The 15,082-nt window shown below is 41.2% G+C and overlaps 1 protein-coding gene across 4 annotated transcripts in view; it reads left to right on the plus strand.

The window, feature by feature from the left end:
- Window positions 1–15,082, plus strand: part of AKAP6 (A-kinase anchoring protein 6) — a 320,657-nt gene that overhangs the window by 206,282 nt on the left and 99,293 nt on the right. For all 4 annotated transcript variants that reach the window (XM_077323052.1, XM_077323054.1, XM_077323053.1 and 1 more), the window contains one exon: window positions 6,974–7,122. In XM_077323052.1, the coding sequence (XP_077179167.1) occupies window positions 6,974–7,122 (149 nt within the window). The remainder of the gene's footprint in view (window positions 1–6,973; window positions 7,123–15,082) is intronic.

The raw sequence follows: 15,082 nt of genomic DNA on the forward strand, positions 1-15,082 counted from the left end.
AATACCTCTACCTGACATCCTGGCAAGCCATTACCAGTCAGACAGACAAGTGATAAGTAGAGAGTAATGTTATAATACATGAGCACTTTAAGGTACATCACATTTGCACAAGCATATTACCCTGATTCAGATTTATTAAAATACGGCTCCAAGCCTGCTCCAAAACCAGCTACATTACCCTCATTATTAAATGTGGTGTGAATCCTGGGATAATGTAATTTTCTTTCAACTCCTACCTGGATAAACATTGCCTAGTTCCCTTACAACAATTAAGTAACTACTGTACATTCATTACACTAAAAAGTTGATTAGGCAAAGCTTTCAAAGGATATTAGAGGACTATAAACCAGAATCCATTTGTTTTACGCTTGTACTATTGGAACAAAGCATTTCCTCCACTGAGATTTATTTGGCCAGGTCACCTGCATGACCAGAAGGGCATAAGAGCAAATTCACCCATGATCAGTGGCACTGAGCACCAGAAATCTCTTTCAGCAGTCGGTGATATAGTGTGGACCCTGAATATAATGCATTTACCTGTCCTAAGGAAGGGAGGGGCAATTATTTTTCAAATTTTATCCTGAAGATCAGCCTACCAAAGAACTTAATCATAAGTCTTTGCTCTTCAGCAGTTCTTTAAACAAGATCATTTATGTACCAAGGCTGTTAGTTTCACCCAGGGGTATAGTTGTTCAATGCAAAATTTATAGCAAATCAGAATTATGACATGCCATATCCCATTATCCTTGAAAACCAAGTGTACTAGTTAGCTTTGCAGAAGCTTTTAAACTATAGCAGGTGGGCATTGTCAAAATATATTAGCAATCCTTGTGTATGTTAGGTATTTATTTCTTTAAAATAATTATAACCAGTCTCTCGCTATTCAAAGATGCCTTACAATACAGAAGCAATAAACTGGTAGTATAATATCATCCATAAAACATCATATATAAAGCAGCAATAATAAAAGTTATCTGATTAAATCAGAGTGAGAACTTTAAAATCTTTTTAAAAAACCATTAAACAAGCTCTAAAATCAAACCATATTTTTAATAACCAACTATACAAATGTATTTATATTTATAAAAAGGCCTTCCTAAATTATTCAGTTTTGTCTAGTTTGCAGAAATCCAGGAGAATGGGAGTCTTCCTGACCTCATCTTCCTGACCCCATATGGTGGGGGCCACAACAGAAAAAACATGTGTATGGACTGTTGTTAATTTAGCCCTTTTGAAGGTAGCACCTGTAGAAGGCACTGTGCAGATGAATGAAGTCATTACAGAATCATAGAGTGGGAAGGGGCCATACAGACCATCCAGATCAGGGGTAGTCAAACTGCGGCCCTCCAGATGTCCATGGACTACAATTCCCATGAGAATTGTAGTCCGTGGACTTCTGGAGGGCCGCCGTTTGACTACACGTGATCTAGAGAGCCAGCTTGGTGTCGTGGTGTAGGAACAGTGGCTTCTAACCTGGTGTGCCGGGTTTGATTCCCCTCTCCCACACATGCAGCAAGCTGGGTGACCTTGGCATCACCACAGCACTGATAAAGCTGTTATGACTGAACAGTAATATCAGGGCCTTCTCAGCCTCACCTACCTCTTTCACAGGGTGTCTTGTGGGGGGAGGAAAGGGAAGGCAATAGTAAGCCACTTTGAGACTCCTTCAGGTAGAGATAAGCAGCATATAAGAACCAACTCTTCTTCTAGTTCAACCCCCTGCTCAATTGTGGTAAAGCATAAGGAGAGAGACAGTTCTACAGATATGAGAGATCAAGGCTATGAAGAACTTTATAAGTGATAGTGAACACCTGTACTAGAAGAAAAAGAAGCTCCCCAACATGTAACCAGCTGGGTGACCTTGGGCTTGCCACAGCACTGATAAAGCCGTTCTGACCGAGCAGTAATATTAGGGCTCTCTCAGCCTCACCTACCTCACAGGAGCTGTTTACGCACTGGAGTTTTCATGCCGGGCTGCAAGCTGGAGTTTTAGTAATGGCAGGTTGCCCCACCTCTTCCTGAACCCACATCGGGGAGCATTTGGCCTGGTTTGTGCTCCTGCTTGGGAGCTGGGGCAGTGAAATTCCCAGTGCATAAACGGTCAGGGTGTCTGTTGTGGGGAGAGGAAAAGGAAGGTGAATGTCAGCTGCTTTGAGACTCCTTCAGGTAGTGAAAAGCGGCATATAAGAACCAACTCTTCTTCTTCTGTAGAGTCAGGGGATGAACAGCAGAAAATGAACCCCTCTCCAGCCTTGTGCTCCTTCAATGCCGGCTGGAGCTTCGCAACCACTGCTCCCCTGCTCCCTTTTAACTTCCCCAATCAATTGGGAAGGAGATGGTTATCAGAATTGAAACAATCTTCAAGTATTTAAAAGGGTGCTATATGGAGGATGGAGCAGAATTGTTCGCTCTTGCCCCAGAGGGACGGACCAGAACAAATGGGATGAAATTAACTCAAAAGAAATTTCATCTAAACATCCGGAAGAAGTGTCCTGCATAGTGCAGGGGGTTGGACTAGATGACCCATGAGGTCCCTTCCAACTCTATTATTCTATGATTCTATGATTCTAATTCAGAAAAAATGGATGGTGAAAGACCCGGGTTCAAATCGATCTGAATTCAGCAGGATCGACAATGGGGAAAAAATGTACCAGCCCTATTTTCAGGCTGGATAGGACTTTATACATCCAAAACTGGCATTATGAATTATTCCCAGAAGCAAACCAGCAGCCAGTGTCCCTGTCTGAATAGTCTTTCTACACGTTTCTTTGTAGAGAGCATTCCAGTAGTACAACCTGATGTAATAGTACAAACCTGATGTGAATATGGATTAATTCTGATATGAGAATGCAATATTTTATTTTATTTATTTTTGTATTTATATACTGCCCTCCTATTGCTTATATTTTTGTTATGAACAAATACCAAAGCAGATCTTATGAGTAGGAATGCCAGGCACCTCTCCCCCAGTGGGGGAGACATAATAGGGAAGACCATCCAACATGTTAGCAAATGGCTGTATGACAACATAGGTACATTGGGGACATTGGGGTAATGCTCTGATTTTTGCCCAAAAACCAGAGTATTGTCCAGACATGCCTACTTCACATCTGGGTCATATTGGAAGTAACATGGCATATTTTTGAAACATCCGGAGAGACTTCCTGCTGGTTGCTTGGAGGGACCTGGCAGCCCTATTTATAAGTGACCTGTGATGTCTTTATCATATTAAAAAGTCTCAAATGTCAATCTTCAGTCAATCTTTTTCTTATGTTTTGTTGTGCACATTTTCTTGTCTATTATAGTGGCTTCTGAAGAATGTAGGGTTTTTTAAAAAAAAAAACCCTAATCAATACGTACTTAAAGTTTTCAAAGCCTCTCTGGAATTGGAGTGATATCAGTAGAACATGAGCTATTCGAAAGGGAGAAAGCCTTAAGTACAGCAAACAGTCAGTGATAGATGACTTCGTACAGAAATCAGAAAGATCTATGTGATGCTCACATCTGCCTGGATTTCTGCCTGCTGAAAATGTTTACAGTAGCTGAAGACAGCAGTTACATATAAAAATAGTTGATGCAGAGAGAAAACATATTGTCAAGTGACAAAGTGGGACATTTCTCCTGAGGGCAGTTGTGTATAGTATAGATTCATTTGGAGGATTGTGGAGCTGAACAAGGGAAGCATTTGTGTTCTAAATGAGAAATGGGGAAACAGCAAGCTATGTCAAAGTGTGCAAAGGCAAAAAACATTTGGCCAGTCAAAGCAGCCTGTAAAGAGGGGGGGAGTGGGATAAATTGAATCTCAAAACAACTCAATCACCATTGAAGAAATTTAACAGATAGATTGTTGAAGATACCCTTATACCCAAAAAGCATGAAGTGCAAATGTCTTTCAATCCCTAGAACTGGAGACTACAAGTCAACCAGAAAATGCTTACAGTGCTTCCCAAAAGCCCAGAAAGCTGAAATTTAGTATACACATAATGAAACATGGGATATGGAATTTTCCTCTTAATACATTCAATCATTTAGCAACTGAGAATTGCAACACTGGGCTGTGAGAATTCTTTCATCTTCATCCTCTTGATCAGGTGTGGGTTTGGAAAAGAAATGCTTCAAGAAGCAACTAGGAGAAAGCTGTGTGTATGTGTGTGTGTGTCCCAACTCTCGAAATTGTCGAGGTAATTCCACATGAGCAAGACAGGAACCCAATAATTTTAAAAATCCTGAAAATAAGTTTGAAAAGAGTGTGTTTTGTTTTTATTTTACGGGATACTTCATTTGGAAAGTTTGAGCCACTGACAACATGTTAATAATAATGACAATAAGTAAAACAAAAATTCAGCTAATTGGCTTTCTGACAAACATAAATCAAAAGCTGGAATGTCTTGTTTATGAACAATGCCAGATACTCCAAGCTATTAAACTAATAAACATTGGTAATTGTGAGGAGCTCTTTTCTGAAAGAAATTTAATTTGTGTCCCTCAGAAGAGAAATTACCTGGCCAGCTAAGGAAGCATCTGCCTTTCCTTTTGTCATTAATGGACTCTTCTGGAATATGTAGACATGTGCCTAGTCTAGCCTCAGAATACATTTGTTAATACTCTTACCCATTTAGTTCTACTATTGCTTAATGAAAAATGCAACAGTGTTGTAGTAAATTAGAAGCATAAATTGAAACACTAATTTTATTTGCATATTTCTATACTGCTTCTCTTAAAATTCAGGTTGGTGATTGTTGGCCAGACATGAAATGTTCTTTATAATACTTGTAACCTTGCCTGTTTCCTCTTTTAACCAAATCACGGGTGCTATTTCTAAACACAATAGCTTTTGATTGGAATTAACATAATTTGTGCAATATCAAAGAATAATTGTCATTAGGACTGAAGCCTTAGGCCATTGGCCAGACCTTACATCTATAGTTGTTATTCTAAGAGTACGTATTAGAAAACAAGGAAAACCCAATGAGTGCCAACATATGTGTGTGTACTGGAATTTATGGAATATGGTCTAGGAATAATTCATGCATGTGGAATTAAAGTCTTTGGAATCTTTAGACCAGGCTTTCTCAACCAGAGTTTCTTGATGGCCCTGGAAGGGTTTCCTGAACGGATGGGAGTTAATTCATTTAGATATATATATATTTTTTAATTTGCTAAACATTTACTTGCCCCCCTCCCAAATGGCTAATGCTGGAGTTGGATAGGGTGGGGAGGGGAGGGGCCCCAGGTGAGCGTGCACACAACTATGCTTCCCGACCATATTCTGCATGATCACTGTACTTTTGGGGGTATCTCAAAGCCTGAAGAATGTTTCCAGGATTTCTCAGTGGTAAAAAAAGTTGAGAAGGCTGCTGTAGGCTCATGCAGTCACCCCTCCATCTCCTTTGCTCTGTTTATAAAAAAATTAGACATTGTTTTTTGTACAAAGCCATTTTTTCCGCTTTGAATCGTCAACTACATTTTAAAATAAATTTGGACTCCTTGAAGACAGAAAACCCATAATAATTTATCAGTTGGGTGTGCCTATAGTTTGTCATGAAAATGGAAATTATTAATTTGGGAACTGTTCCTACAGCAAGGACAAAGTGTGCAAGTCCACAGATTTTCATGGCTTATATTTATAATTATAAACTCTCACTCCACACCATGCCAATATATTTCTGCTATTTACACAATAGCAGATTTCTCTTCTGATACCTTTATCTTTTTTATCTGTTTGTGCAGAATATATCTTAGCACCCTTCAGTATGTGACATAGACTATTAGAGACTGCCTACACTCATGACCTCCTTTCTCCCTCATGACCCTGCCTTGTATAATGGCAGCTGTTTTAGCTGTTCTAAGCCTCTGAGACCATTTTCCATAAGATACAGGAGCTGTCCCTCCCCTTATATAATAGCTCCTGGCCTATTAAGAATGGGGAAATAGAATTACACTCAGAAAGTGATGCTGTGTTTTTAAAGCGCATTATAATTTTATTTTGCTGCATTTGTGTTTCAGTAGAACATATTGAAAGAACACAAGAATATGACCCCCAAGTGTTCTGAAATTCAAACTTGCCTCTGTATTATTCCCAGCTACCCAGGGACAAGCCCTGAAAAAAAGCCGGATCTATCTCCACATCACCTGGTGCTGTGAACTCTTGAGTCCAGCTCATCAACACAGCTGCAATGCATAAAGTATTGATTCAGTGGTTTTGAAGCCAAATACTATTCAACATTCCTTTGACCAGGAAAGAGTCTAAAAGAAAACATGAGGGCTAGCGTGCCTCATCTTGCCTTAAAGCGCAAGTAGTTGGCTAATTTTTGGCATGTTAACTGATGCAATAATGAGTGATTGGTGCCTTTGTTTTTATTGACATCAAGTTGAAAATATTCTGGAGCTTCTTTCATGGACCTTCAACATAATACTTTAAATACTACACAAGGTCGAAGAGATAAAAGGATGCTGTTTCAGATAATATGTTGTTGCGATGCTAATCCACCTATTGTATCATATACATGATTGAGCTGAAGCAAGGAAGTGCTTTTTGCATATGGTTTGCCCTGTGGGCCCTTTTCTTTGATGATGGGCTCCAAAGGGGATAAACAATTGGCAGTGGATCCAGGCAGCTGTGCTCCCCCTCCTTCCAACACTCACTGAGACAGCAATGGTGTTCCAGAGCCAATGACTTCACTGCCCCACTCAGCTCCTGCTTCAGCACCTTCCCCTCCTCACACACAAACACACACCAGTCTTCTTCCTAGGGACTGGGTATGTCATGATGTTCCATTCTTGGAAAAAAGAGCGATATCAGTTTTATCAAATACCACCCTTATAACATTACGATAACCTTGAGAATTATATGCACATACACATACTTTCTCCCATAAACACCTTGCATTGTTGGGGACATGGAAAGCCATTGCAAATGCATTCCTTGTGAATTAAAACAAAGGGTTCATTGCTTATTGTTTTCTTTCTCTAGGCTGAGGTTCAGCTATGCTATCTGGAAGCACAAAGAGATGCTGTTGAACAGATGTCCTTAAAGCTGTACAGCGAGCAGTACAACAGCAGTAGCAAGCGAAAGGAAGAGTTTGCGGATATGTCAAAAGTTCACACAGTGGGAAGTAATGGGTAGGGAACTATTCTTTTTGTTGTTTTATTCTCAGTGATCTGTATTTTTAAAAACATGATCTTCTTTTCCTTGCTCCTGTGTTACAGAGGACGGTTTTTCCTACTAAGCCAAGAAGCAAAGAATCATACATTCTTTTCTCCCCTGCTCTCTCTCCCTCCCTCCCACTGTATACACACACACACATACATACACATTCAAAATGTTTTATATATGTCTGTGTGTGTGTGTGTAGAGACCCATAGCCATATGTTGATTGATTAACATAAGGTATGCCTAACCACAGCTTCTTATTTTAAGGTGATTTAAAACAATACTGTCACTATGTGAACCTTGGTACTTTATTTCCCTGTCAGCAATTTATTTAAGGACGTAAACCAGTGTAAGGTATGCCTTGGTCTGAAGAACTTGGAGCTGAGGCATTCTGGATACCCCATCTTCGGATAGTAAAATAGTAGTGTGCTGTCTTTGAATATAGAAGTTTGATTTTTAGTTCTCATGGCCAACAGCCATTGTTGATTCCTAACTTGCATGAATATTTCTCATTACAACAGTTACCAAACTTATCCTGTACTCTGTTAATCACCTGCCATTTTCTGTAAACCACCCTGAGCCTCAAGGGAGGGCGGTATATAAATGCAACTAAATAAAAGATAAAAATAAATAATTGTTTGAGAAAGTCATATAGATTAGTAATCTCAACAAGTCTCTATGACTTCCATAAATTGATTATTAATTACAAATTTGAATTTGTAGAATCATTCTCCAGTGGATTAATAAAAAGAAAGAGACATCTTTATCCCCAAGTTAAAAAAAAAAGTTCCCAGACATTTTTATGGAACAAAGACCATTCTTAGAAAAGAATACATGTTTTTTTAAAACAAGCATTTGTCTGTTGTGTGTGAAATCCATTGTGTGTGAAATCCATTGGGTAGCAGTTGGTGTAAAAGGCTGTCCTTAGTCGTGTCCCTCCGCCCCCTCCCCTTGACCCGCAGGTTACCCTTTCTCACCACCATCGCTGCTCAACTCCAGACTATAAAAATCAACTCCCTGATTAAAGTGGCTGCTTTGAATGGGGGATTCTGAGGTATTGTATCCTTTTGAGTTCCCACTTCCAAATCGCAAGGGATATTTCTAACCCTGAGATTGCCAATCTCCAGGTGAAGCCTGGAGATCTATTGGTATTACAGTTCATCTCCAGACTATAAAGATCAGCTCCCCAGGCAAATATGGCTGCTCTGAAGGAAGGGCTCTGTGGCATTGTACCCTACTGAGGTTTAGGGATAGCCTTCAGGTGGGACTTGGGAATCCCTCAGAATTACATATCATCTTCAAGCAACAGAAGTCAGTTCCCCTGGAGAAAATGGTTGCTTTTGAGTGTGGACTCTGGGGCATTGTACCTGTCAGGTGTTGGCAACCTTGGCCTGGCTGGCTCCTGGGCCTTTGACAGCCATGGGCATGGGGACTTAGTCTCCCTATGCCACCCAGAAGCCTGTAGAGACAAAGCTAAGCCTGCCCCCTTTCTCCATCATTCACTCCCCCCTTGTTGGAGATCTGCTCTCTTGACTCCCCATCATCATTTTGCTGCATCACCCACTAGAAAAGATGGTGGTGGTAGCTCTCACTCTTTTGCAGGAAAAGGTGTGCAATGCTCTGAAAGAGGATCTTGTGGTGCAGTTTGTGAAAGGAGGAGGGTGAGATGGAAGATTCCGAGGCTGCAGCATTGAGGCTGGGTGGGACTCTGGAGGGAGGGGGGGGAGAGAAGAGACATGCATGGCTCGGGTTTGTCTTCCCTCCAGCAGCAAGGCCAGCCAGAGCAGGATTGTAAGTGAGAAGCAGCTTCTTCCAACCTCCCTGACAGTTGACTTTTAGGCTGAAAGGGAAAGTTCTCCCCTTACGTATAGCCCTTCAAAAGAAATGTGACCTGTGCATCGCCCCTGGAAGAGTGGTGGTGACAGCTGCCCCTCAGTGTGATGCGCAGACAGACAGACAGACAGACAGATAGACAGAGAAACACATTCTTTGCCTCAATCAGTTACTGTTAGAGGAGCAACCGACTGCCCTCATCCAACATGGCTGTCAGAGTGCCCCTTTAAGAAGCTGGAGGGGGCCAAAGCACCACCCTGAATGCAAAAGAGCAGGGATAGTCAACCTGTGGTCCTCCAGATGTCCATGGACTACAATTCCCATGAGCCCCTGCCAACAGATGACACAGGAGGCAAAAGAACCCCTGAAACACCATACTGTTTCATCTGCCCTGCAACCCTGTATGGTAGACTTCAAATATTTGGAGAGGGAGTGAGAAGAGACATGCATGGCTTGGCTACGTCTTCCCCCCAGCAGTGAAGCCAGTCACAGCAGTATTGTGTGTGTGAGAAGGGACTTTTCTTCGTCTTTCCTGTCAGCCAACCATTAGATTGAAGGGGAAAGTTCTCCCCCTTATGGGTGCCCCTTCAAAAGGAATGTGCACACCCCAGTATCACTCTCAGAAGAGCAGCAGTGATGGTTGTCCTTCAGCACAACACAGACAGACAGACGGAGAAATGCACTCGTTGCCTCAGTCAGTTGCTGTTAGAGGCTTCCATCACAGCAGGTCTGAAGGAAAGGGGGGTTGCAGAATCCTGAGCAAGAGCCCCAATTGATCCTGAGTGGGGGATATTCCACCAATAGGGGGAAAAAGTCGGGTTTGGTCAGCGGTTGATGGGCAGATTGCCTTTTTCCTATTGGTGGAATATCCTCCACTCACAACCAATTGTCTCCTTTTTAAAGGAAGAAGTTGTCCCCCAGCACACCAAGCAAATTATATATATGGTATGGTATGATGATGGTTCACCTCTTTTCTGCTCTATCATATGTCCGTCTTTTCTTTTCTTTTCTTTTTAAAGCTATGCATGGCACTTAATTGACAAGCTACAGCAGAGCTCTGGAGTGCAGGTCTACCCCTGTTTAAGATAATGGCTCTTTAAACTTTAAAGGCCATGTGCATTGGCAAAGAGCTATGAGCTGCTCTAAATGGATGGTAGACCTGGTCTGTGGAGTCCAGTGGCCACATTAACTTAGCATCGGAAATAATGGACCTTTAAACTCTAGAGACCAGGTCTACCGCCCATTATTTATAGAGCCTCCTCCCAGCTGTTTGGCAGAGTGGTGTCCTTCACATTTTAAACTGCCAAACTCCAGAGTTTGGAGATCAGGGCTTTTCACAGTGAAAAATGACCCTTCAAAATTTAAAGAACATATGTGCCACCAAACAGTTATTTGCTATGGATGCACTTCCTCTCTCCCCCTCACCACTCCTGCGGCCTCATTGGAAGGGACTGGAAAATAGCAGTAATAATGAATCCAAAATTCCACAATCCAAACAATGTACTTGAACCAGAATGCTGAGCCAGTAACAACACTCCGGAAAATTCAAGATATTGAAAAGCATGCTGTTGCCAAAATCCCAAAATCAGATTAGCATGATTTTTGTGCACACTCCACAGGATTCGATTGTGGAAAGAGGAAAACTGGCTGCCTAAGGAGGTGATGAGCTCTCCCTCACCGGTGGTCTTTAAGCAGTGATTAGAGAGTTACCCAGCCTAAGGAAAGTTCACCTGGCCTCAACCAGGGCCAGGACCTTTTTGGTCCTGGCCCTGATCTGGTGGAATAGGAGAGCTAAGAGCCCTTATGGAGCTGTAACAGTTTTTCAGGGCCTGAAAAATGGAGCTTTTCCACCAGGTCTCCAGTTGAGGCCAAGGCAAGGAAGACGTTGCCCCCCCCCCCCGAGGCTAATCTGGGACATCGGGCTACTCCTCATACCCTGACGTGCAATGTTGTATGGTTTGGGAGAAGGGGAGGTTATCGCCACCTTGGTATGTGGAATTTAACTGTATTGCAGGTTTTAATAAGATTTTAATAGGGTTTCACTGAGGGACAGTGTTGGTACCTGCCATGAGCCACTTGCAGGAGTGGTGTGCTAGAAATTAGATAGACAGACAGACAGACAATGCTTTGCTTTAGGCTGATCCTACATTGAGCAGGAGGTTGGACTAGTTGGCTTCTACGGCCCTTCCAACTCCATGATTCCATTTGATGATTCTAAGATGGCATCAAGAAACTGTGCTGACAGTGCCCTTTCCTGTGTTTGTTATTGGATTCAAACTTTAGCTATCTTTTTTAATAAGTCAAAATTTTATATAAGAAAGTTTCTCATAATTCTCTGTGTTTTCAGCTTATTGTTTTGGTGCATGTTAGAACTGAAAACAGTTCAGAAATTAATTCTTAGTAAAAGGCTGGCCTCCATGGATTGCAGTTCCTGGGGTCATCATAGCAGAATGCAAGCTCAGGTTTCAGGAGTAATCTTATTGGAAAAAGTGCAGAGCAACATAAAATATGTTTCCTGTTACTAAGTCAGTACTCTAGAAATTTAGACAAGATCAGTACCCAAAGCCCTGCATTATTCAAACAGGCTTTAGATTTCAAACCATAAAGTGCTTTGGCACATTAAGCTCTCATTATTTAAATGGAATGATACTTTGATTATTATAGTGTACTACTGTAATCAAAAGTTCCAAATAGCTTAGCTATTGAAAGTGCATTGAACTTCTGTTCACTTAAGCACTAACAGCAGTTTAATTATTAAAGTGTAACCTTACAGTCCAGAGCCCTCCATGACTCTGAAACAGGTGAGCGGTGGCTTCTCTTTAAAAGAAGAGAAAAGGCTAGGCCTGTGGGCCTAGCCTTTTGCACACCTAAAACTGCTCTTGAAGAATGAGGAAAAGAGAATGAGGAACACTGTATCACTAAGAACCCTATCTGTGCATTGGAATCCCTGGACAGGAATTTTTTAAATGTTAAATTGTATTATCACCACCTGTTAAGTTTCTCTGACAAACTACAAATCCATATAATTTCCAGTAAGATTCTTTCAAACTTTCCTTGAACAGTCCAAGCATATAGGCAAAATGTGTACAGTACAAAAATAATAAATATTTAAAATATGTTCAGGTATCTTAGCAAGCCATATTTCTTTATTTTCCTTTTAACTTTAGCATGCATCAGGCTTAGGAATAGAAAACAGAATGAAAGGGAGGTGGGCAAGAAACTGAGATAGAGAAGGTGATTATATGAAAAGGTTACAGGGAAGGATATTATGAATCCATTACTGTTAAAATGTGTTAATTTGTCATGTCAATATATTAATATGGATCTGTAATTATTGCAGATAAAGACACCAAACAAAAATTAGAACACAAAAAATTAATTAAGATATGGATTCCAATTTTGTTTGTTATTAGATAAAAAATGTCAGCAATAATCATGCTCAGATCTCCAGTTTAGTCATAAAAAGTGGTCCTGGTCCTGCTTAGATCTCCAGTTTAGTCATAAAAAGTTGCAGGTACCAGGAATAACTAAGCAATCATTATAGTAGGACTTAAGTTACAGTAAGGACAGAAGCCGTAAAGAGGAGAATTGATTTATTTGAACTCTGGTGTTGGAGAAGGCTTCTATGGGTTCCATGGACAGCAACTGTTACAAACAAGGAAATACTACAGCACATAAAACCTGATATCTCACTGGGAGGCAAAATCATGAAACTCTGGCTCACTTACTTTGGCCATATCATGTGATTCAACTCAATGGAGAAAACAATTATGTTCAGTGGGAAAAGGAAACCAGGCTGACAAAGAACACGGTGGTTAGACACAATCAAAATGTACACTGGCTAGAACATTATATAACTAAAAGAAACAGTGGAAGATCTGAAATTGTGGCAACAATTGAGCCATAGGATCACCAAGAGCTGGACTCGACTGAATGGCTAACAGCATCATCATAGTAAGACTTATGCACTGGCATGGCATATTTTAGAATACTGTACAGAAAGCTCCAAAAATCTGAATAGATACAAACATGTGCAAATACATTCCAATGAATATTACATATGTTATAAAATTATTTCATTAATACTGCAATCCTAAACAAAATTACCCACCTCCAAGCCCTGTCTTAAAATCAGGTAACTCGGCAAGTTTTCCTACAAGTTTCAAAGACTTCGGTAGGAAAAAAGTAGGTTGTATTATCCTAGTATTTCACTCAGCTCAAAGTACTACCTTATTTTGGTGCAAGTAGCCTTCTTCTGATAGAAAAGCTTTTCTCCAAGTTTCTTGCTTCACAGGCAAACTACATGTCCTGGAGAAATGTGCTGCTGTTGATCTGCATTGTTCAAACTCTGCATGGAGTTCATTCCTATAAAACCCTAGATGGAATTTCTGGCACAGATGAAATTTAGCACAGACAATCACAGGAACAAGGAAGAAATGCTGATTGGCTGCCTTGAAGCCCCAATATTTTTCTTATCACCTGCCCAAATAGCCATTCCTCCTGATACTATTCTTGTTCTCCATTTCCTGTCTCCATCATGTAGCCTGCATGATTTATCATATCCTAGTTCTGATTAGGAGAATTGTGACCCTAAAGGAACCCGTCCCTTCCCCTTGCTAGAGCACAACTGTGCAGTCATTCAATTACTTTTCCAGCCACCTTCTACATCGATTCTCATACTGAAGGCAATTGAGGCTACTAGCAAGTGGAGGGACAATCAAACATCTATTGAACTCTATCAGGAATGGAGTTCTGAAAGCAAGTAAGATGAACGGGGTTTCCAAATCTCTTGGTAAAGGCTCCTGTGCCTTTAAAAGTTACACTAACAGACAGGTAGAGTCACCTGTTAAGCAGCTTACAGTTGTACAAAAGCCAGGTTAAAACAAGAGCTAGCTACATCACCTAGATACATCCTTGTTCATGCTACTGTTGGTCATGTACTCTCAGCAGACAGCGGGCCCTGAATGTTGAATACAGTCTAAGCCTCTACTCCTGTAAAAGGGCTGCTTGAAAAGAGACACAACAACACAGAGACACAGAATTAACAACAACAAGCAAGTGGGCTTGAGCACTCTGCCCAAATTGTGAACTATGGATCTGAGAGAGTAGTGCTACATAGATCCTTTTTCTGTTTGTATACTATGTCACTGCTTGTAGATATAATGTAACTATTGAGCCAATCCTTACTCACCCCTCATAGGATGTTACAGTAGAAGTGTATCTGCAATTTCTGTTTTGCTACTGCAGGGGATTCTGATCCTGCAAGGTACATGGGACTGTGGTTATGTGACATCAATAGTTGGCATGCCAAGAAGCCTTCCAGAAATGTACTTATGCTTCAAGATTCTCTCTCTTGCTGTGGAAAGCAGTGCTTGCATCTTTTTAGGATGGAGGGATTGTTGAGTCAGTATACAGGTGGAGAGTGTGTGTGTGTGTGTGTGTGTGTGTGTGTGTGTGTGTGTGTGTGTGTGAGAGAGAGAGAGAGAGAGAGAGAGAGAGAGAGAGAGAGAGAGAGAGAGATCCAAATTACTCTCTGTGTAAGACCTGTCATATATGGAGTGTCTATGTTCCATGTATGCATGTTCCTGAGCTAAGGCGAGAATCAGTCTGTTGTCTGTACCAGACACATCAAACATATGTTCTGTGGATCAGAACCAGCCCATCCAAGGATCTTATCTGGCCCTCAATCAACTGGTAGGAAACCAGTCGGAAAGTCGAACTAAAGGGAATTGGAGGCCCCCTGGTCACCATTGGAGAGAGTGTTGGTTGGCTTCAGGTGGCTCATTTTGACTGAAGTGGATATGCTGCTAACTTCGGAGATCCTTGTCCTTCTTGGTTGCTCAAATCAAGCAATGAGGGGATAGGAGGCCCTCTCCAGAATATAATCAATGTTTCCTTATCTACAGGTGTATTCCCAGAGGGGCTGAGAGGCATTGGTTTGGCCTCTACTGAAAATAATTGTTGGATACCTGAAACGTTGGCTGACTACCACCCCATTTTGCATCTTGTGTTCTTGGGGAAGGTGGTTGAGGGTGGCCATGAACCATCTCTTAACATACCTAGAGGAAATTTCAGAACTTGATCCATTCCAGGCTT

The sequence above is a fragment of the Paroedura picta genome, chromosome 2, assembly GCF_049243985.1.
Source record: "Paroedura picta isolate Pp20150507F chromosome 2, Ppicta_v3.0, whole genome shotgun sequence".
Taxonomy (NCBI): domain Eukaryota; kingdom Metazoa; phylum Chordata; class Lepidosauria; order Squamata; family Gekkonidae; genus Paroedura; species Paroedura picta.